The sequence below is a fragment of the Danio rerio genome, chromosome 22, assembly GCF_052040795.2.
Source record: "Danio rerio strain M-AB ecotype USA chromosome 22, GRCz13ab, whole genome shotgun sequence".
NCBI classification, from domain to species: Eukaryota; Metazoa; Chordata; class Actinopteri; order Cypriniformes; family Danionidae; genus Danio; species Danio rerio.
The window spans coordinates 1,896,315-1,920,087 of NC_141042.1; the positions used below are offsets into that span (position 1 = coordinate 1,896,315).

General features: G+C 39.6%; 2 protein-coding genes across 11 annotated transcripts; both read left to right on the forward strand.

Annotated features, from left to right (window-relative positions):
• The first annotated feature begins 288 nt into the window (after positions 1–288).
• LOC100535941 (uncharacterized) lies at positions 289–6,918 on the forward strand. Of its 4 annotated transcripts, none has more exons than XM_087302241.1 (5): positions 289–528; positions 1,499–1,595; positions 1,735–1,790; positions 1,894–2,229; positions 3,479–6,918. In XM_087302241.1, the coding sequence occupies exons 4-5, from the start codon at positions 2,046–2,048 to the stop codon at positions 4,456–4,458; spliced, it is 1,164 nt and encodes a 387-aa protein (XP_087158367.1). In that variant the 5' UTR covers positions 289–528; positions 1,499–1,595; positions 1,735–1,790; positions 1,894–2,045; the 3' UTR covers positions 4,459–6,918. The 4 variants fall into 4 exon arrangements, with proteins under 4 accessions (XP_087158367.1, XP_087158366.1, XP_087158365.1 ...); XM_087302240.1 differs by having other exon boundaries at positions 289–315; XM_087302239.1 differs by lacking the exon at positions 1,735–1,790.
• Positions 6,919–9,682: 2,764 nt separating this feature from the next.
• Positions 9,683–23,767, forward strand: LOC101883008 (uncharacterized). 7 transcript variants are annotated; one of them, XR_015521034.1, is made up of 6 exons: positions 9,683–9,730; positions 10,451–10,554; positions 10,836–10,898; positions 13,718–14,080; positions 17,809–22,317; positions 22,866–23,767. XR_015521034.1 is itself a non-coding variant. In XM_087302253.1 (6 exons), exons 5-6 carry the CDS (start codon positions 13,798–13,800, stop codon positions 18,540–18,542), a joined length of 1,017 nt encoding a protein of 338 aa, XP_087158379.1. In that variant the 5' UTR covers positions 9,707–9,902; positions 10,451–10,554; positions 10,836–10,898; positions 11,278–11,384; positions 13,718–13,797; the 3' UTR covers positions 18,543–23,767. The 7 variants fall into 7 exon arrangements, 5 of the variants coding, with proteins under 5 accessions (XP_087158378.1, XP_087158379.1, XP_087158376.1 ...); XR_015521033.1 differs by having other exon boundaries at positions 17,809–20,522; positions 20,935–23,767; XM_087302253.1 differs by adding an exon at positions 11,278–11,384 and having other exon boundaries at positions 9,707–9,902; positions 17,809–23,767.
• Positions 23,768–23,773: the final 6 nt, after the last annotated feature.

Consider the following 23,773-nt stretch of genomic DNA (forward strand, 5'->3'; position numbering starts at 1 on the left):
AATGTTTAAATAATGTTCCGTTAAAAACGCGTGAAGGTCATGTGACCATCATGAAAAACGCAGCATCTAAGTTCTCACAGAACGCGTTTTTTTGTCTCTTGCGGTCTTCCGAATTCGTTTTCCCGAGGTGACCTGGCAAGAGCAGTCTTTATAAGAACGCAAGTCCGTTATCTGCCTTCTTGAAAACGAGAATCAGCCACTGTTTTGGTTTGTCGGTGTATTTTTCTTTTGTTTGTCGCTTTAATCGACGACGTTCCTTTGCGCCCGCCCCGCTGTGATGACGCGTTCACTCAGCGTCGAGTCTTCAGAGCTGAGGTGAGTCATTCACGCCCATTCTCGTGTTTACACAACAATAAAACACACTTTACAGTTTATTAAAGCGACAATCTGCGACTAGTTTCTGCATTGAGTTCACCTCTATCTGTGTGTCTGCTGACCAAAACAATACAGCAGGCAGAGAGGAGCTCTGAGAGGACACTATGAGTGAATGTGTTTGAGTTTATCTGTGTTAGTGTGTAGTTTTTACAGGTTTGTGTTCGTTATGTTGTAAAGTATGATCTGTAAAGTGAGATAATAAGAATCTACGATGGCAATTACAGTAACTTTGATGCTCTTTATGTTTTAAAGGGTTTTGTGATTTCCCAGTTTGTGTACATAGCACATAGGCTACATGCTAACAGTCGAAATACTGAATTGATATGAATACTTCTTATTTAGACTAGATATTGATATAAATGTGGTTAAAATAGTACGATAATATGTTTGTCCTGCAAGCGATTAGTGTAAAATTAGCTGATCTTAAATGGATGTTTTTAATCTGAGGCTCATCGATATTATCAGAGCTGCTCCTCTTTATTTCACATCAAAGGTTCCTGTTTTTACTTCAATCATTATACTGATATTTTTTAGAGCTACATATTGACACTTTAAATTAGGCATGGGACGATAACTATTTTCAAGGTATACCCCAGTTGGAAAAGGTCAAGGTTTTAAAACCGATTCCAACCAATTCTGTTCCTAAGGCATGTAAGATTTTTTGTTTGTTTGTTTTGTTTTTTAAGACAACAGTATCTCCAGCAGAAAAGATATCTAAAGATGCCATATTAAATCATAAAAAAGTCTGTTTTTGATACAAACGAAGGCCGCACAAGTCAATAATTAGTTTAGCCTGACATAATTAATTTTCCAAAATATTTTAAATGTTTCTCAAAATAAAACATACTGTTCAAAAGGGGAAAAAGTTTTTGTGATTAGAACATTTAAAAAATAATTTTTTAAACATTTTAGAACAGAATTCACAATACCGTGATTTTTTTATCCAAGGTTTTATACCATCAGAATCATATACAGGCCCATGCCTACTTTAAATACATTTCATGATGTTAGCTGACTTAGATCACATATTGTGTCACCTACATGATGTAGTTATAAATGATTTATTATACCAATCAGTGTAAATTAATCAAATTTCTCTGTTTATTGCTCTGAACTCCATCAGTGAAAGACAAAGACAAAGAGTTTATTGAAGGACAGTGAGAAGATGAGTGATCCAGAACCCTGCAGAATTAAACAGGAAGAGACTGAAGAACTAATAGGTTTGTGTTTATTCATTACTCTTCAATAATGAGGCTGAACAACAGTGAGGTTATTAATCTTTAAGCACTTCATCAGTTTTAGTTCTGTCTCATATCACTTTTCATTTATCTTAACATTTTTTGTGTGTGTGTGTTTTAGAATATGGCATGCTGTTTTTTTAATGAAGTACAGTTAAAACTTTAAAACTGTCCAGTGTAAGTGGCTGTATCAGATATCTCCCTTTATACAATTAAAATCTAGCCCTAATGGTCACTAAAATCCAGCTCTTAAAATGTAACCAATTTACTTAATTTTCAGATGTGGTGGTAAAGGAGGAGAGCGAAGAACTGAGTGAAGATGAGGAGAAACATGTCAAGAGTGAAAATGAAACTCACACAAACACTGAACATAGGTGCACCTGCACTCAGTGTGGAAAGAGTTTTGGGCGAAAATACGGTCTCATAGTTCACATGAGGATCCACACTGAAAAGAAACCTTACAAGTGTTCACGCTGCGACAAGAGATTCAGTAAGTCGAAACATCTGAGAGCACACAAGAAGATTCACACTGGAGAGAAACCGCATCACTGCATTGATTGTGGGAAGAGTTTCAGGGATACATTTACTCTACAGAGACACGCAAAACAATTTCACGGTAAGTAGATCATCTAAATATCCAGCCCTTCCAGGTCGTAATAGTTAAGATTGTCAACTTTAATTCTCATGCATCAAATTTGAGCACCAAAATGTTCTATTATTATGCCTCGCTAAAAAGAGATGGGATGTCCAGTGTTTCCTCTAGGATTTTTTCCAGCTGTGGCGGCAGACTCTGTTGGCCATTTTACACAGATCTACCACTACATGTGGCGTTATTTCATTGACAAATGTCATGGGCGCAGTATTAAGTCGAGATCGCATTCATGTAATAGACTACGAGCATGTCAATCTCTGCTTGAGCGCAGATTTCGTCTGTTCGTGCACAAAACTTCTTGCGCATCCTCAAAAATATGCTGCTTAAGTGCAGATTTTCTTGTGCGCCCTCAAATAAGCGCGGCTGAAGTGTGATTTAGTGCGTTTATGTACCGAGTATGTCTCCAACATTTATTAGATTTGCTAGGAATATTTATGAATGTTTCTGATTGACTTGCGGAGTGGACCGCGGCATTAATGTGTCCTGAAGTAAAGTGAAGCGGCTATAAACTCCAGCAAGATAAAGTCATTATATGCAGAGCCACAGACCTTTATCTATAAATAAAGTATAATTGGTGAAGAAGGAGCTGAGCTCCCCCCGGAGGAGCTGGACGAATTGTCTGGGGATAGGGAAGTCTGGGGTTCTCTCCTAAGACTGCTGCCCCCGCGACCCGGCCCCGGAAAAGCGGCAGAAGATTAATGAATGAATGAGGATGAATGAATAAAGTATGATTATGGAAACTGTGTTCATCATAACTGAAAGCTACGACGTGTTTGCTGGTCTCACGCACCTGTCAGTCAGTCAGCACGTCACTTTAAAGGGTTAAACAGCACGCACAGCACTACTACGGTCACAGAAAAGTTTGCGCTGTTATTATTCACTTACCTTTTCATACGTTTTCGGTGCGATTTGTAACCTGCTATTTAAAACACGACAGAATATTTTAAATAAGAAGCTGTAATGTAGCCGTGACGGGATGAATTTTGGTGTGGCGCCCCACCACGGAAGAATGAATGTAGAGGAAACCATGGATGTCTGTATATGTATCTGAAGTGTATTTAATTTTCACGTTTTATCAACATATCGGAATAAAGGGCCTACAATATAACTGTGAAAATCTTGAGCTTTCAGTTTCAAGAGTTGTGGATTGTGGATCTCCTGTTTCGTTCTCGACTGATCACATGTCTGCTCTTTGTTTTTATTTATTGTTCAGAGATGACTGAATCCATGAAGGTCCACCTCAATGTTCGCACAAAGATGAAGGGTTTTTTATGCTCTCTGTGTGGGAAGAGTTACAGTTGTCGAAACAGTTTAAAAATCCATCAGATGATCCACACTGGTGAGAAACCTCACAAGTGTTTACACTGCGGCAAATCATTCAGTCAGCTACACACCCTGAAGGCACATGAGAGCATTCACACTGGAGAGAAACCGTACACATGTTCCCAGTGCGGGAAGAGATTCAGACAACCATCAAACCTTTATCAGCACAAGATGATCCACACTGGAGAGAAGCCGTATACATGTACTCAGTGCGGGAAGAGTTTCAGGCAATCATCAAACCTTCATCAACACATGATCGTCCACACTGCAGATAAAACACACGAATGTGATCAATGCGGGAAAACATTTTCAACGCTTTCAGTGCTGAGGATCCATCTTAGAGTTCATACAAAGGAGAAACCGTACTCATGCTCTGAGTGTGGGAAGAGTTTTACAGTGCAGTCGCAGTTCACAGCACATCAGAAGATGCACACTGGCGTGAGAGAGTTTGTGTGCTCTGAGTGTGGGAAGACTTTTATTACAGCAGGAGGATTGAAACAGCATCAGATGATCCACACTGGAGAGAAACCTTTCAAGTGTTCGCACTGCGACAAGAGTTTCGGTCGCTTGCAAAAACTGAACATACACCAGAGGATTCACACTGGAGATAAACCGTATACATGTACTCAGTGTGGGAAGAGTTTCAGTCACTCACCAAGCCTTCATCATCACCTGCTGATCCACACCGGAGAGAAACCTCACAAATGTGATCAATGCGGCAAAACATTTTCGAGGCTTCCAGGACTGAAGGACCATCTTCGACTTCATACAAACGAGAAGCCTTATTCCTGTTCTGAGTGTGGAAAGAGCTTTACATCGCGGTTGTATTTAAGGAGACATCAGAAGGTCCACACTGGTGTGAGTGAGTAATACGTGCTGGGAGTGTAAGAAGACTTATATTACAACTGGGAGCTTGAAACGACACCAGAGGATTCACACCAGAGAGAAACCTTACACAAGTACTGAACATGGGAAGAGCTTCACAAAATTTAACCCTTAGGCCGTACTTACACTAGGTACAGTTGCCTCAAACTGGGCCAAAGCACGCTTGTCCTCCCTCCCGTCTCCTCCGACGGCCCGCACTCACACCACAATCTGGCCTGGGCACGCTTGCGTCATCGATGCTGCGCTGTTCAGTGAGAAGCGCTCTCTCACTCAGCAGCACAGTGGAGATTTCTCTAGTTATATCGTGTCAGTCGTTTGATATGCAGTGACATGCAGTCAAATATTTCGCCAAACAGTCCTTAGGGATGCGGTGACTCGCAGTCATATTTAAACAATCATAAAGCCCTCGTGCTGCAGGAATGAGGAGGTCTTCTGAAGGTGCGCAGCTGTGGTTTATTGAGGGGTTTGCGTCTTTAATAAACTACGGCAGTTTGCGTTCACTGAACAGTAAGAATGATTAATAAATCCATATGAAACAGCCCCTTAAAGTCACGTCTCACTTCAGTTTCGGGCTTTTTGCACTCACACTACAAAGTACCGCGCCAAAGCCCAAGTGAACCGCGCTCAGGCCCACACCTCTTCCAACCAGGCCAGGGCCGGCCAAGTGAACCGTGCCTGAGCCCGAGCACTCACACTTCTCAAACGATCTGGAAAACAGGCCTGGGCACGGTTCGGATAGCATAGTTTGAGTAGGCCCTTAGATAAATGTGTTTACACTGCTCTGCTACTAGTTCCCGGAGGGCCGGTGTCCTGCAGAGTTTAGTTCCAACCATAATCACGCTTGAATACACTGATTAAGGTCTTAAACCTGTCCCCAGGTCTCTACACTGGCTCCCAGTTGTATTCAGAATACATTTTAAAGTATTATTACTGGTCTATAAATCACTAAATGGCCTAGGACATCACTACATTACAGATGATCACTCAGATCATTAGGATCTGGTAAACTAGAAATTACAGAAGTTGGGTCGAAGCAGGGTGAGTCCTCTTGGCCACTGCACGATCGAGCACTGAACAACTACCGACAGATCGCACATCAGGTTTTATCATCACATTTTTATCTGTTTTTATTTCTTATACATGTTTCTCTTGTTTATGTAAAGCACTTATCTGTGTTGAGTTATATTTGTTTATGAAATGTGCTTAAGAAATTAACTTGCCATTCTTGAAACTTTTGGCATACTTGTAACTTACAGGCTGATGTGTTGAGGCAAGTTAGAGCTAAACTCAGCAGGGACACCAGCCCTCCAGGACTGAGATTGGTGATCCCAGCTCTAGAGCAGGGATCAGCAAACTTGTTCCTGGAGGTCCAGAGTCCTGGAGATTTTAGCTCCAACTCTAATCAAACACACCTGAACAAGCTAATCAAGGTCTTACTAGGTGTACTTGAAACACCCAGGCAGGTGTGCTAAAGCAAGTTGGAGCTAAACCCTGCAGAGTCCTCAGCCATCCATGACCGAGATAGGTGACCCCTGCTCTAGAGAGTTCCTCTAAGGCCCTAACACCAGACTTGGTGTGGAAGCCGGTGCTTGGCCCATTATGTTGTCTTGCTTGGTCAACCTGCATTCTGGAAATTGGTGCCTGCAAAGCACGGTCAATGCGTCAGTCAGCCACTGTGAGTTCCCCCCTCCTCCTTAGGCAAACCTGTCTTCCATACCAGGTAAACATCATACCCCAGGGATGTCCAAACTTGGTTATGGAAGGCTGGTGTTTTGCATATTTTAAGTCCAACCCAAACTAAACGAACTGAACCAGCTAATCAAGCTCTTTTTAGGTATACTTGAAACATCCAGGCAGGTGTGTTGAAGGACGTTGTAGCTGAACTATGCAGGACACCAGCCCTCCAGGACCGAGTTTGGACACATCTGTCTTACTCATGTGCAGTACTCCTCCTGGATAGGGAGAGTCCAAATGTGTGTGTTTTCACAAGGGTTCCCCAATTTGGGTACTGAGGGGACTTCTTTTTTTTATGACTGGAACGCTTTCCCAATGTACGTTGTATCATAAAAATCTCTAGTTTTACGACTTGACTTAGGCATGCAAAAACAAATAAACTAATAAAACAACAACAATCAATTTGTTTAATAAAATTTTAACCAGCTTTAGGACAAAGAAACAGCATCTAAATTTCTAAAGCAGTTTCATTGTGGGATTCAGATCAGCTTATAAATGGAGTTCCTCACCAAACAACATTATCTGAAGCTTTTATTATTGTGGGCCTGTGTCATCTTCTTGATAAAATTCATGCAATTATGTGAAGTATCAAAATACAAAGCATGTTTTTTTTTAATTTATAATTTATATTCACAGTCTGTGTTTGGTAGTTTTAATAAATAAAAATATTAAAAGGAAATTTAGACGTTTAATAAAAGTTTGGCAATTGTAGATTTGTGTTTTATTTCAACAAAGTTATTTGCAAAATAAAAACAGTCAAAATGTCCGCCTCTGCAGTTCAAGAGTTAAACTGGTTCTTGGTTATTTTTAATCTATACACTTACTAAACTTAATACGTTTGTTGTTTTTGAATATTTTTTCTATTTTGGTAAATGTAGTTACCATAGGAATCAGCCATAAATTACGAATTACAAATCTGTCAGCCATAAATTACGTTTGCTTTTTAAATTTTTAAGTGCCATATATATAGTATTAAATCTTGCACGAGATTAAGGCGATTTTTGTCTCTACATTAGACATTATGTAATTTTTTTTGATTGTCGTGTTTATTTATTTCTTATTTATTTATATTTTTTATTAACAAGAACCAGCATGTACAGTTTTCTTATTCAATAAAATCACTTTACATATCTTATTAAGAATGAAATAAGTGAGAAAAAAAGGGAAATTGAAGAAAACAAAATGAGGAGAGGGTACATAATTATCAAATTAATTAACTTTCAAATTACATACAAATATATTGCGCACATTTTCTAATTTTAGTTATTAACAAGAGTTTTAATGCACTTTTACTACAGGAAATGCATATATACAAACCTTTTTATGTAAAATTGGTAAAGGAGCAGCATATACTAATTGTTTTAATTGCTTTTCTATTTTTAGACTTGGAAATCACTTTTATATACATTTGAATCTCTTTTTCTAGCACCATGAAGAAAGGTTTGCTTTTGGCAAACTTGGATTTATGTACACTGAAAAAAAATAAATCCGTAAAATTTGCGATAAAAAAATGGCAGCTGTGGTTGCCAGTACTTTACCGTTAAAAATACGGTTCAAACCGTAATAGTAATTTCTCGTTTTTACAGTAAACTACCGTATCTCATAATTTTATAGATGTTCTATGTCTGTATCTTGAATTAGCAACATCTACACATATATTGTTACATGGCATGTTAACAGCCATTTGCTAGTGGAGATGAGTAAGATTCATAATGAACCGACGCTCATCACAAACAACTTTTCCCACAAGCAGAAAAATATATAGGTGCATAGAAGGTGCTCAGTGTCATTCTCACAGCTACTAAACACCAGTACGGTGACACGCATAAAATAAAAGTCATTAAACAAGCATTGTTTATCAACATTAGATGAAACATAAATCTCTATTGTACATAGCTGATGGGGAAACAGCTAAAAAGATCCACAGTAATGTCAACAAAAAGCATATAAAGTGATGTGCCATGCAGGCGATTCTGGGAAAGTCAAGTTACGGTTATTCGCTGTATATATTAAGGAAACATACCGTTAAACAGGTTATGGATTTTCACTGTAGCATTTTTACAGTTTTTTACCATTGAAATCACGGTCATCTTTTACATGTGAAATTTACCTAATAATTAAATAAAGTTTAAAATAAAACAGGCATCTTTTAAAGAGCGATCCTTAACATAATAACCCAAAATCACATGTTTATAAGATAAGGAAAAGGATTTTAAAATATTATGAGCAATAAAAGCTTCAACATTTATCCAAAAGAGTTGAGTATATTGGCTAGACCAAAATAAATGTGAAATAGTTTCATTAAAGCTTTCACAAAAACAGCATTCTAACTCAGTATCAATGTTAAATATTTGTAGAAATAGATTTGTAGAATAAACTCTATGAAGTAATTTAAATTATATTTCTTTAGCCTTATTTGTAATTTAAAAAACTAAGGTAATATTACTATTAATATTAATATTATTATATTATTATTATTATTAATATATTATTAAAGATATTGTTCCAGTAAAAAAACAACACAAAGTATAGACATATTTTCATTTTAAGATTAAATATCTAATTTTGTGCCTATTAAGCTTAAATCCAGAGAAACAGATAAAACCAACTGAGGTTTCTTCAGGTTTAGGAGGACCAACAGAAAGTGCCGATGTACATGCACTGCCTTTGCACAGCATATGTGTGCCAGCAGGTATCGCCCCCCTTAGTATTGTAAATTCCTGTAATGTAACAGGAATTTTGTATCTTGCCAAGAATTCTGTAAATGTAAATAAAGTTCTGGCATTATCAAATAATTTATTAACTAATAATAGTTTATCAATTATTAATAGCCCGTTGTTAAACCAATTGTTTAAGAAAAGTGGCGTATTTCTATACTAGATATTGGCATTATTCCAAATAAGAAGGCTATTTGGGGAGAAGTTGTGTTTATAAATAAGCCTCCATTTTGTAAGCACTTGTTGGTGAAATTTAGAGTTTGATTGGGAGTTTTTCAATTTCAGAATTACACAATAAAAGAAATTCCAAACCACCCATATGAGAGAAAATAAAACGGAGGATAATATTCCAGATAGAAGAAGTATTTATAAGAAATTGACTTATCCAATTAATTTTTAAACACCATTTATGGAGTTAAAATCAGTAAAGCTTAGACCGCCCTTGTGATAAGAATTTAGCATTGCTGATTTTTTTAATATAATGAATTTTGTTTTTGCAAAGGACTTTTGTCAACATTCCAATTAGTTTGTGTGTTTATCAACTGAAATGGGCAGCATATAACAATCTAGAAATACCTTCTGCTTTAGTGAGCAGAACTCTACCTTTCATTGATAGATCTCTTTGTAGCCAATGGTTTGTGTTTTTTCAATAATCGGAAGAAAATCGGAAATACATCTACTTTTATCATCTTTAATTGTTTTAATTCCCAAATATTGTCGCGTTTATTGACGACGCTCCTTTGCGCCCGCCTTGTCTTGATGACGTCAGCACCGACGCGTTCATTCAGCGTCGAGACTTTCTTGCGGTGAGTCGATGATTCTTTTTTCATCTTTAAAAAACACAGTTTGCTATTTATTAAAATCTGCGACTAGTTTCTGCATTGAGTTCACCTCTATCTGTGTGTCTGCTGACCAAAACAATACAGCCAGCAGCTCTGAGAGGACAATATGAGCTCTGTGTCTGTGTATTTTTTACAGGTTTGTGTTCGTTATATTGTAAAGTGTTATCTGTAAAGTGAAATAATAGGAATATACAGCGGCAATTATAGTGAATTTGATGTAGAAAACTTGAAATAAATACTTTTAGGTGCTCTTTGTTTTAAAGGGTTTCATGATTTCCCAGTTTAGCACATAGGCTACATGCTAACAATCAAAATACTTGATTGATATGAATACTTCTTATTTAGACTAGATATTGATATAAATGTGATTAAAATAGTACACTAGTATGTTTGTCCTGCAAACTATTAGTGTAAAATTAGCTGATCCTGAATGGCTGTTTATAATCTGTGGCTTATCAATATTATCAGAGCTGCTGAAATCCTCTATTTCTTATCAAAGGTTTCTGTTTTCACTTTAGTCATTATGCTGATGTCTTCAGATCTACATATTGACACTTTAAACTAATTTAATTGATGTCAGCTGACTTTAATAGCATATTGTGTCACCTACAGGATATAACACATGATGTTTTGTTTCCTCAATCAGTGTAAATGAATCAGATTTCTCTGTTTGTTCCTCTGAAGCTCTGCCGCCATCAGACAAAGACAGAGTTTATTAAAGGACAGTGAGAAGATGAGTGATCCAGAACCCTGCACAATTAAACAGGAAGAGACTGAAGCACAAATAGGTTTGTGTTTGTTTATTCATCACATTAATAATCAGGCTGAAGGACAGTGAGGTATCTTTAAGCACTTCTTCAGTTTTAGCCATATCACTTCATTTATCTCAACATTTTTTGTGTTTAAGAATATGGCATGCTGTTTTTCAACAAAGTTAAAACTTTAAAATGTTTTAGTCTCAGTGGCTAAATCATATCTTCCATTATACCTCTATATACCTTTAAAAATCTAGCCAAAATGGCCACTACATTCTAGCTCTTGAGATGTAATTTATTTACTTAATTTTCAGATGTGATCCTGGAGGAGGAGAGTGAAGCACTGAGTGAAGATGAGGAGAAACATCATGTCAAAAGTAAAAACTGAAACTCACACAAATGAGAATGTTAATTAATTACTCTTCAATATTGAGGCTGAACAACTGTGAGGTTTAAGCACTTTAGCAGTTTTAGTTTAGTTTTAGTTTCATATTACCTGTACTTTTATCTTAAGATTTGTTTGAAACATTAGTCCCAACTAAATAAACTTCACCACCAAAACACTGTTTTTATTACAGTTAGTCAGATTAAACAGTAAAACTATATATTTTTTATGTTAGGGTTGTCCACTTTCTGAAATTGGATCTTAATACCTGGTTTAGAGCCCTGAGTCAGTCTGTTGTTTGTTTTTAACCCACTCCTGCTTGAATATTTTTTGGTGTAAGTGTTTGTGTTCACACCAGCCCACTTCCACAGACAATAGCCCCTTTCTTGGAACGACTTTACCGGTAAATTCACAAAAGGGGAGGACGTTACGAAATTTTCCCGGAAAGGACCGTTCACACATCCATTCCAAAATACCGGTAATTCTGACATCATTAACCAGAAATGAGCTCTAAACGGCTGTGCTTGTATTTGTAAATATTAGACTACATTACAAACTCTGTGGATGGATCAGTGTTGTGAACAACTTCCATGAAAACATGGAGGAACACTTTCGCATGTGGAGATGTTCATAATATGTGTGTGCTGGCGCTTCATGTGCACACATGTTACATCTTGAAGGTAAACAAACAACGGCATATCATAAGCATCTTATCGATAATTTATTACACAGTTGGCATTAAGAAGGAACATATAAACGTTATCTGACTAACCTCTAGCAGCTAAATGTGTCTGGAAAAATATTTACAGGCTCATACGCTCATATATTTTCATAAACCATGCGTCTGACTTCTGATTGGTTAAAGTAGATGTGTTACGTCAGCGCGTTCTAGACGTGAACATGCTATTTCCGGCAATCTTCCTTCTATGTTCACACGGCGCAGCATTCCGGCAAATTACCGGTAATGTTACAACTTCTCTTTCCGGAAAAAAATAGCCGGAATGAATTTACCGGTATTTTCAAAAAGGGCCTGTTCACATATACAGACCTTTCCAGAAAAGTTCTTTATGTGTGAGGGGCTTTTCTATCTGAGTTTTTTAAAAATGTACACACATTATTAGATTTAATATTAAATCAAGTTAACTACCAGAACAACATGCTTAAAATGTGGAAGAAGTAGGACCAATAATCTGATTTGACCAAGTAGGACATGTTCTTGGATTAACATCTATGTTGATCGTAAAACAACACTCCAATCAGCCAATCAGAATAGAGGAATACATTAACAGTTTGTCAAGTTTAGGCAGAGCTTAAGTTGTGCTGGAACACGCTGTAACCAATTTGAATTAAAATGAGCACCTCATTTTACCGATCCCCCTTCTTAACTGCCCTTCTCCCCCGTCCGCTGTTCACTTTCACTTTCTTCCACGACTCTCCAATCCTGTTTACTCTTCCTGTTACTTTTCACTTTCGTCCTCCGTCCGCGACACCCCTCCAACCCTCCGTCATCCGCTGTCGCGTCATCCAGGTGGATGCTGCACACTGGTGGTGGATGAGGTGAACTAACCCCCCACCCCCCCCCCCCCACCCCCCCCCCCAAACTGTCTGAAGGTATTTGAGTGTCCAGAATGTTACAATATGTTATGTATATAGACAGCAGGATGGGAGGATGTGACAGACCATGTATGGTTTGTAGTGTATGACGGCATTGTTGTGCGCATGCATGTGAAGTAAAGGAAGCACAGTGAAAACCTGCGTGTCTGAGATTCATTGATATATAGAGTGATAGTTGAGAATTAGAGTTAACTAAGCATAAACACAGAAAAGCACTTTATAAATGTAAGGAAATATTGTTATCCAACTATCATTCCCCTCTGTTTTTGAAAGCAATTGACACTTATGGTTGGGTTTAAGAGGAATAGGTATGGATTACATTTTCCAACAAAAAATGTTAAAAAGTATTACTCCAGGATTGCATTGTACTTGGCAAATCATGAAATAAAAATATAACATTATTTAACATTATATATAACATTAACATTAATAAAACAACTAAATGACAGCTAATTTCAGTTTTTTTAAAATGACAAACAGATATCTGTTAAAGTTAATAAGCAAAAGCACAATATGAAGTACCTTTAACGTATTAAATCAACACATAAACAACTAATACAATAGGCTAAAATGTTCACAAGTTATTGCAAAAATGTAAATAATGGCCTACTAAAAAATAAATCAACAAATTCTTACACCATTTGAACATTCACTCAAATGCTCATGAATACGAGCGCTTGTGTGTTTTGCTGAGATGTTTAAGTAGTCAAATGTTTTGGTGCCTCAGCTTTTATTGACCTTATTCTAAAATGCGGAAGTGCGATTGTTTTCGCGATTGTCTTAGAACTTCCGTTTCAGTCGCCTATGGGGGAAATGACAAGGAATAATAAACGGCAAAAAACGGTCAAACTACTTGCTCTACAAACAAATGTTTGCATGACTATACAGACCAAGTAGAATAATTTAACAAGGAAATATCAGTTTACAACATCAAACAGCAAAACGAGCAGTTTTTAATGTCTAAAAATGAATGGATGTGAATGAGACAGGAAGTCTCGTGCCAAAAAGATTCAAATGGCAGCGCCCACTCGTCTGCGGAGAAAAAGGTGAATACCACAATTTAAATATAAACACTGAACTCGTGTTAAACGCCTAACCTTTTTTAACTTTATTTTGAATTATTTTAGATTACAATCTATCCTTGCGCACTGTCTACTATAACCCACTATAATGAGACGTATTTACTTTTTTTTTCAGATGTGAAGGAGGAGAGTGAAGCACCGAGTGAAGATGAGGAGAAATATCATGTCAAAAGCGAAACTGAAACTCAGTCAGACATGGAACAAAGTGTTTTAATGAACAACACAGCTGTAAACAATTTCATCTGCACTCAGTGTGGAAAGAGTTTCAGCCGCAAGTGCAGTTTCAGTCTTCACATGAAGACCCACACTGGAAAGAAACCTTACAAGTGTACACAGTGCGACAAGAGATACCGAAATTCAAGACATCTGAGATCACACATGAAGAGTCACCCTGGAGTGAAACCGTTTCACTGCATTGATTGTGGGAAGAGATTTGCAGATTCAACTTCTCTACGAACACATGCGATAACATTTCATAGTAAGTTGATCGTCTACAGATCCAACCCTTCCAGGTTTTGTTATTAAGGTTAATTGTGGAGTTTATAACATATTTAAAGGGGTTGTATAATGTGACTTGATGTCTTTATATGAGATCCATAAAGTCTCAAACACTAACGCTTCAATGCCAAAGAGATATTCTTGCTCTTGATATTGAAATGCTCTCAGTTTTTATTATTTCTGGTGAAACTGGTGAATTTAATGCGTCCCTCGACTCGATAATGTAAACTGCACAGATTTAAGGCCCTGGTATACTTTAAATAAGTTATTTGAGGCTAAAAAGAAGTTTGAATACACTGTTTTTAAACCTTCAGACACCCTCCGCTGGAACAAATGGGTCACAATGCTCAACTAGCCTTCTAAACGCAACATGATTGGTGACTGAGGGAAGAGTTGAAACAGCGGCACACCTTATTACTTTTTATTTGTCATAGGTCTCAAACTTGATTCCTAAAGGGCCGCCACTCTTCAAAGTTTTGCTGTATTTGTAATTAAAGACACCTGATCCAACTAATGAAGGTGTTTAAGACTGATAGAAACTATTAAGCAGGTGTGTTTTGGAGCTAATCTGTGCAAAGCTGTGGGAACTGTGTTTGAGACGATTGCCGTAAACAATCACTGAATAAAACGATGTTTAGAATTTTATTAATTTTAGGTGTGGATGCATCTGTTCCAGCTCTGCTACTTGACCCTCCAGTTTATTCATGTTGCTATATTTTGGTATTGTAGTGCTAGATATTTTTTTTAAACTGCATGAATATGAAGCCCCGATTGCATATTTTTCATAGATCAATGGCAGCTCAACAAGTGTATGGACTCCAAGTAGGGGGTGTAACATAAAGGGGTGTAACTTGTAGTAAGTTAGAGAGGCATTTAGCAACTCCACCATGCACCTCACTGACTCTTAATCCATTTTGTCATGACGGCCTACTCTGCGTTACCCCCTGGGGTTGCAAATAACAGTACAACGGCTAGCATGTCATGTATGAAAACCGTTTAAGACCGTACGTTTAAGAACTGTGATTGTTGGGTTTAGGAAGGTATATACATTAATAACTGTGATGGTTTAGGTTTGGGAAGGTGTAGACGTTAATAACTGTGATGGTTGGGTTAAGGTGTAGAGTAGGTGTTGACGTTAATACCTGAGGGTTGGGTTTAAGATTGAGGTAGTTGTAGACATTAATTACTGTAATGGTTGAGTTATGGGTTGGGGAAGGTGTAGACGTTAATAACTGATGGTTTGGGAAGGTGTAGACGTTAATAACTATGATGGTTGGGTTTAAGGTTGGTGTAGACGTTAATAACTGTAATGGTTGGGTTTAGGTATGGAGTAGGTGTAGACGTTAAAGGGTCACGAAACACCAGAACACATGTGTTGATCTGTTGACAGTGGTATATGTGTCCCACACTGCTAAAAACACTATTAGGACGCCTATATTTCACTAAAAAGTGTAAATTGGTTGTTTTTGCGTTATTTCAAGCAAATTCGTACTTCCTGTTTGAAACTAATTTTTGAAGCTGCGTCACGGCCATGACATAATAGCGTATATTCCAGCCTGCAGACTGGACGTCTGTGCCAGAGTGAGTCTTATTACGTCTTACAGTGTGATGCATTAATGCATGAGTAAAGCTTGGTTCAAACCAATCAGCGCGCTCTATTGTGCAACTTCATTACTGTCACAGTGTTTAGACGACATAGACGCCGCGTTGTGTTGGCAAAACAAGCGTGAAGTGTTGCTTTTATAGTTTGCTGCAGTTAAGTTTCGTTTTCATTTTCTCTCTGTGAGAGCTCAGACTCACGTGTGGATTAACAGTGTACGCGACGCTCGACAACAATAACTTACGTGTCTAAGGAGGATTATTGTTTACCTGAGAGCTGTTCTCATCTGCAAACGCTGAGATCCGGATTCGCTTGTAGTCTCCTCTTCATAAAGACGCGGCTCTAGTTGCTGGTGATTGTCCTGTCTCTACAGATTTGGTGAGCAGAGTGAGCGACCAGTGCTCTTTGTTTATTCAGTTTGTTCGTATCGCACAACAACCAAACTTTAACCTTGTGTAGGGTTTTTACCGCATTGTGACCGGAATAAAACACGCGACTTGCTGACGCTACCTGCCGTGTGCATCTAAGTTTCCGGGAAATGCGGAGGTTTTTTCTCTCATTCGCCGTGCGGTATCAAACATTGCATGAAAAATACACGCTTAGAGCAGCTCCTCGAATCAAATATCTCGTTTGTCGCGAGGGACATGAATGAATTCCCTGAATGAAAGAGTCAAACTGCAGTTAAAGTCCAACATTTAATAATTTGGCAAATAATTCGACTACAGATGTCCATGTAGGTTAAACACCATCACTTTCTCCTGTGTGATTGTGTGTATTTTGACTCTGACACTCGCGTGTGCCCAAATAGACACTCCCACACCATCCCACTTTTCTTCCTCTGACACTCCCCCCTAAACAGAACTGGACACGCCCACTTTTCTGACTTTTTCCAAAGTAGAGTTGTGAAAACACCCTGCTGAAACGAGGGGGTTTCATGGCCCTTTAATAACTGATAGTTGGGTTTAGGGTTAGGGTTAGGTGTGGAGTAGGTGTAGACGTTAATAACTGATAGTTGGGTTTAGGGTTGGGGTTGGTCTAGACGTTAATAATGATGATGGTTGGGTTTAGGTGTGGAGTAGGTGTAGACGGTAATAACTGTGATGATTAGGTTTAGGGTTTGGGAAGGTGTAGACGTTAATAATGATGATGGTTGGGTTTAGGGTTGAGGAAGGTGTAGACGTTAATAACGATGATGGTTGGGTTTAGGGTTGAGGAAGGTGTAGACGTTAATAACGATGATGGTTGGGTTTACGTTTGGGGAAGGTGTAGACGTAAATAACCATTATGGTTGGGTCAAGGATTGTGGTAGGTGTAGACAATAATAACTGATGTACAGTGCCATCTTTCCCACAACATAGTTTTGACATGTGAGTCTCAAACTTCGTTTTGCCTCCAATATACTACAAGTTATGTCTCTTAATGTTACCCCTCTCTCTCGCAGTCCGCAGACAGACCCTACTCCAGCTCAAAGGTGTTTATTAGCTAAAACGCACCCCCCAAGAAGTTTGATTTGGCTGAGCTTTTTACACCTGACGAAATGAACTCAAAACAAACTTAGTTTTGGCCTTGTGTTGCTGCTGATCTGACGGCAGTACCAAATTTAACAACATGTTTTCGCTCTAAACCCACTGCTTAAGCTCAGTCGAGTGCTTGTAATAAATCATTCCATGAGAGGATGTCATAGATATGTGTTTATTAGACACGTTTAATCAAAAGAAGCTGTTGAATCCTCTGCTCTGTTTGATTTCCTGATCGTGGCTCTTCCTTGTGGTGTATTTGCAGTTTTCAAAAGAGAGAGCGCCCTCTGGCTTTCAGAGTAGATGTACAATTGATCACAGAGCCTTGTTTGCCTGACAACATGTGCATGAGAATGGCATCTTTGCATTTAAAAGTTGCTTTAATTTCAATTAATTATGAAGCCCTAGATAGACATGACATTGACATTTATGATGCTGTTAGAAACATGTATACATACACCACCCCGATTGTTTTGATACGTATTGTTTCTTGCCAAGTATAAGTGCACATATTTGCAATGAAAACATGCCGATTGATTAATTGTCTGCGTCTTTCACATTTTTCTCTTCTTGTCTTTGATTAATTTTCAGAACAGAGTGAAAACATGAAACTCTACCTCAATGTTCGTTCGAAGAAGAGGCCGTATGTATGCTTATCATGTGGAAACAGTTACAACCATCCAGACAAATTAAAAAAACATGAGGTTGTCCACACTGGAGACAAACCTTTCCCGTGTTCACACTGCGGCAAATCATTCAGCCAGTTAGGAAACCTGAAACTACATGAGAGGATTCACACTGGAGAGAAACCGTACAAGTGTTCACACTGCAGTAAGAGCTTCAATCAGTCTGCAAATCTGAAAACGCATGAGATGATGCACACCGGAGAGAAGCCATTCGCATGTCCTGAGTGTGGGAAGAGATTCAGACACTCATCGCACATGGGTCGACACATGAAGACACACACTGGAGAGAAACCACACGAATGTGAGCAATGCGGCAAAACGTTTTTGACCGTTTCAGAGCTGAAGGAGCATCGTAGGGTTCACACGAAGGAGAGGCCTTATTCATGCTCGGAGTGTGGAAATTGTTTTACACGACTGACAAGTTTAAGAAAACATGAGAAGATCCACACTGGTGTGAAAAATCATGTGTGCGGCGTGTGTGGGAAGGCTTTCATTTCATCTGGAGACTTGATACGGCACAAGAGAACTCACACTGATGAGAAGCCATACATATGTGTCGATTGTGGGAAGAGCTTCAAGAAATTATCATATCTCAGTAAACACTTGAAATTCTGCCCTGGAGGGAAAACGCAAAACTGATCAACGCAGCAAAACATTTTTGAGTGCTTCAGAGCTGAAGAAACATCTTTGAGTTCATACAAAGGGGAAGCCGTAAGGAAGATTTTCGGTCGTGCTGATCGTCAGTGTTTTTTGAGGCGCTTTTCACTATTTGTTGGCATGAGTGTACACTAAATCACTCCCTGACCTTAGATCAGGGATCACCAAACTTGTTCCTGGAGGTCTGGTGTGCAGATTGTAGCTCCAACCCAAATCAAACACACCTGAACAAGTTAATCAAGATCTTACTAGGTATACTTGAAACACCCAGGCAGGTGTGTTGAGGCAACATGGAGCTAAACCCTGCAGGGCACCGGACCTCCAGGATTGAGATTAATGACTCCTGCCTTAGATAATCATATAAGTCATAAAAGAAAAGAGAAATTAATCCATCAAATCTTGATCTTTAATTACTCTCCATATTTACCAGAATGTCTCCCTCCGGCTAACATTTTTGTAGTCACTGTTGAGTTTATCATACAACTCTTAGTGTTCAGACATCAATGAAAAAAGCAGCCCCTCATTCGTCAGGGATGGCGTGAAACTGACATTTCAAGTTGTCTAGATCCTGATGCGCAAGTGTTTCGAAACACTGCACTGAAGCGTGATCCGAAACACCCAGATCATGTAACTAAAACGATTCTAAGCATTAGACATTTCAGAAGCCTTTCAAAACCTGGTGAATCTGCGTTTGATTGGCAGTGTGGGAAGAAAACTCTGTTTTAAGTAGCCTAATAAGAATAATTCCTTTCATTTATATAGCGTTTTTCTGGGTACTCACAGCGCTTTACAAAATGGGGAGGGGGGGAATATCCTCATCCACCACCAGTGTGCAGCATCCACCTGGATGACGTGACGGCAGCCATTTTGCACCAGACCGCACACCACACACCAGCTGATTGGTGGAGAGGAGACAGAGTAATGAAGCCAATCATGATATGGGGAGGGTTAGGAGGCCATGATGGACAGAGGCAGTGGGCAGATTTAGCCAGGATGCCGGGGTTAAACCCCTACTCTTTTTCGAAGGACATCCTGGGATTTTTAACGACCACAGAGAGTTGGGACCTCGGTTTAACGTCTCATTCGAAAGACGGCGCTCACTGAGCAGTATAGAGTCCCCGTCACTATACTGGGGCATAAGGACCCACACATACCACAGGTTGAGTGCCCCCTGCTGGCCTAACTAACACCACTTCCGGGAGCAGCCTAGCTTTCCCATGTGTCTCCCATCCAGGTACTGACCGGGCGCAGCCCTGCTTAGTTTCAGTGGGCGACCATGTGAGAGTTGCAGAGAGCTAGCTGCCATCTGCCTAGTGGACTGTGTGCGTAAACAGACTAACTGCTCTGCAAATAGCCTAGGTTCGACTAATACAAATACTCAGAAATTGTTAATAATGTTACTTTTTTATGACCAAAACAAGACATTTATTCACAAAGTGTTCAGTCAGACCAATGCTAAAACAAAACGCGTTGCAAGAACAGAGCTGATGATCTATAGCTGCATCACCTTGGATCTCTGCATGCTAGTCAGGAACTCTTACCACTTTACTAAAGCACTTGAAACCTCAATTCTACAACGTGGAGTTAGGGTTAGGGCTAACCCTTTTTTTTTTTTTTTTACTCAATTTGTTTAACTGCTTGATTGCTGAAGCTTCCAGAGCAACCAATCTTGGTGCAACTAATCGTTCGAGACTCTTTTGAACAACTTGATTGTTTGGATCAGCTGTGTTTGATTAGGGTTGGAGCAAACCTGTGCAGAGCTGCGGTCCTCCAGGAAATGAGTTTGAGACCCATGCTGTAAAACAGGGGTCACCCAACTTGTTCCTGAAAGGCCAGTGTCCCTGCAGGGTTTAGCTCCAAATTACCTCAGCACACCTGCCTGGCTGTTTCAAGTATACCTAGTAAGACCTTGATTATCTTGTTCATGTGTATTTGATTAGAGTTGGACCTAAAACCTGAAGGGCACTGGCCCTCTAAAAAACAAGTTGGGCGACCCCTGCTCTAGAGCATGGGTCTCAAACTCAATTCCTGGAGGGCCACAGCTCTGCACAGTTTTGCTCCAACCATGATCAAACACAGCTTATCCAAATAATCAAGTTGTTCAAAGAGTTTTGAACACCTTAATTAGTTGGATCAGCTGTGTTTGATTAGGCTTGGAGCATAACTGTGCAGAGCTGCGGCCCTCCAGGAATTGAATTTGAGACCTATGTTCTAGATCAGGAGTGTCCAAACTCGGTCGTGGAGGGCTGGTGTCCTGCTAAGTTTAGTTCCAACCCTTATCAGACACACCTGGGCTAGCTAATGAAGCTCTTACTAGGCTTTCCAAAAACATCCTTGCAGGTGTGTTGAGGCAAGTTGGAGCTAAAATCTGCAGGACACTGGCCCTCCAGGACCAAGTTTGGACACCCCTGTTCTAGAGGCATACCTAAAAAAAAAATGACTGTAGAGACGGGTTTTAAAACCTTTCGAAGCTTCTACAAAATTGCTTCGACTGTTTCAGTGTTTCATGAAGGCTCTCTCAGCCCGCTAATAACATTCGTCTTGCCTCAGTGCATCTTCTTTAGTAATGTGTGCTCGTCTAAACCATTTTGTTCTTGAGCCACCATTAAGTGGTGTTTATTATACCTAAAGCTGCTCCAGGCACATGAACAAAAGTACCAATCTCATTAACGGACCAGTTTTTGGCAAGGTGCGTCAAACCTAAATAAAATTTCACTTGAACATTGGTGCTTTTTGTTTTGTCAAGGAGTGTTAAACATGGGTGAAAAGCTTGAGCGAAAACGTCCCGTTGTGTATCGGTCTTTATTCATGTTCATTGTTTACAAAGTATTACACTTACCTTCCTGAAAAATCTCAGTTGACAGTTAAACGTGTGAATGCTAATCAATTCCACTCCAGGCGCACACTCATTCACAATTAACATAATATCCACCTATGAATTTACTAAATTGCCATGTAGTTTTTCCCATATTCTGTCCAAAACTACTTTCCTTTCCCCGTGTGACATTTATCCTCTCATTTAGGATTGATCTTTAAATTAAACAGTTAATTCACCCACCCACTCATGCCCTTCCAATCCCCCAAGGCCTTCATTCATCTTCAAGCACAACTTAAGGTATTTTAGATCAAGCTGTCTTAATCTTGATCCTGGAGGTCCATGTTCTGCAGATTTTAGCTCCAACGCTAATCAGACACACCTGGGCTAGCTGATCAAGCTCTCACTAGGCTCTCTAGAAACATCCTTGCAGGTGTGTTGAGGTAAGTTGGAGCAAAAAACTGCGAGACACCAGACCTCCAGGGCCGAGTTAGAGAACCCGTTTTAGATGAAATCCGAGAGCTCTCTTATCCTCCATAGACAGCAAGGAGATCCTGAGATGCTCAAAAGAATTGTCTAAAACATTGTCAAAACTCTTTATATAACTTCAGCAGTTTAATTATAATCATACAAAGTTCCAGGAACACTTTTGTGTGCCAATAAAACCCTGTACGTGGAATGAAATCGTTGCCAACGCTGTAAGTACACCATGGAGTGACAGTAAAACACATTGGATTTGAGTAGAATTAAAAATGAAACCATCAGATAAATTGCTAGGATTGATCTTAGCCTGGTTGTTAGTCATCTCTGGAGAGACCACGCATCTAGTCTACTCGGGAATCAATTCTCTGTCTAAAACCAGCTTTAGGACAAAGAAACATTATCTAAAGGTTATCAAGGTTTTATTGTGAGATTAAGGGCGTACTGACACTATGTACAGTTGCCTTAAGCCTGGTTTATACTTCTGCGTCAGGTGACCGGCGTAACCCACGGCGCAGGCAACGCGCGTGGCTGTGCATTTATACTTCTGCGCGCTGTCTCTGTCGGTCTGCATTAACACTTCCGAAACGCTAGTTGGCAGTGAGGTGTAAATGTTCCTCTGTGTCGAGTTTCTTCTCTTCTGTTTTGCTTTTCCTGAACACTTCCGGGATGTACAAGTGGCTCAAACTCGCTCATTTTAAGGCAGGAACCGGCGGACGTGCAACAACTTTAACTATGAGGTAAACACAAAACAAAACTTTCAATCCGGAGCTCCTTCACGGGACTCCACACTTGTAAACAATCGCTCGCGCCATTCGCGCGGCTCTCGGTCCCGCCCAGACTCGTCAGCGCTACCAAGCCGACCAATCACAGAGCTTACGCTACGCGTCGTTGCGACGTGTAGTTACATTTTTTGAGAGGTGCACGTCAGTGCCGGCGATGGCCACGGCGAAGGGCTATGCGTCAGCGCCGTAGCATACGCCGACGTTTGACGCAGAAGTATAAATCAGCCTTTAAACCGGGCCAAAGCACGCTTGTCCCCCCTCCCGTCTCCCCCGTTGGCCTGCACTCGCATTACAATCGGGCCTTGAATGCTTACGTCATCGATGCTTTGCTGTTCAGTAAGGGCTCTCGCTCAGCACAGTGGAGATTTCTCTAGTTATATCACTTTAGTACTTAAGGATGCAATGGCACGCAGTCAGATATTGCACCGAACAGATCAGCCACTTTTGGCGCTCGTAAACAATCATAAAGCTCTCGTGCTGCAGGTAGTAGGAGGTTTGCTGAAGGTGCAGCTGTCGTGCAGTGAGAGGTTTGCGTATTTAATTATCTACGACAGTTTGCGTTCACTTAACAGTAAGAATGATTAATAAATACATATTAAACGGTCCCCTAAAAGTCACGTCTCGATTTCAGTTTCGGGCTTAGGCACGATTTGCACTAACACACAAGCGTACTGCGCCAAAGCCCAAGTGAACCGCGCTCAGGCCCACCTCTTTCAAACGAGCCAGGGCCGGCCAAGTGAACCGTGCCTGAGCCCGATTCAGAGCACTCACACTTTTCAAACGATCCGGGAAACGGGCCTGAGCATTGTATGGATAGCATAGTGTGAGTAGGCCCTAAGATCAGCTTATAGATGGAGTTCCTCACCAAACAACATTATCTGAAGGTTTTTTTTCTATTATTGTAGGCTTGCTTTATCATATAATTTAGGCAATTATGCAAAGTATGAAAATACAAAGCCTATCTTTTTATGTTGAATTTTTCTGCTACTCTTTTATAAATTTTTCAACATGTTTAGATGATGAAACTGATTTATTTCAGCGTGTGCTTTATTTTGTAAACCTAAGGTAATGCTTTAGTCTTTTTCAACTTTTTAATTGCCTAATAAAGCGTATTTCACCTCACATAATATTGA

Excerpts from the sequence above, each read along its gene's own strand:
- LOC100535941 (XM_087302239.1), top strand. The coding sequence starts at position 1,541 with ATGAGTGATCCAGAACCCTGCAGAATTAAACAGGAAGAGACTGAAGAA. Across the intron at positions 1,596-1,893 it reads AGAGACTGAAGAACTAATAG|ATGTGGTGGTAAAGGAGGAG; the intron begins GTTTGTGTTTAT and ends CTTAATTTTCAG. Across the intron at positions 2,230-3,478 it reads ACACGCAAAACAATTTCACG|AGATGACTGAATCCATGAAG; the intron begins GTAAGTAGATCA and ends TTTATTGTTCAG.
- LOC101883008 (XM_087302250.1), top strand. The coding sequence starts at position 10,500 with ATGAGTGATCCAGAACCCTGCACAATTAAACAGGAAGAGACTGAAGCA. Across the intron at positions 10,899-13,717 it reads GGAGAAACATCATGTCAAAA|ATGTGAAGGAGGAGAGTGAA; the intron begins GTAAAAACTGAA and ends TTTTTTTTTCAG. Across the intron at positions 14,081-17,808 it reads ACATGCGATAACATTTCATA|AACAGAGTGAAAACATGAAA; the intron begins GTAAGTTGATCG and ends ATTAATTTTCAG.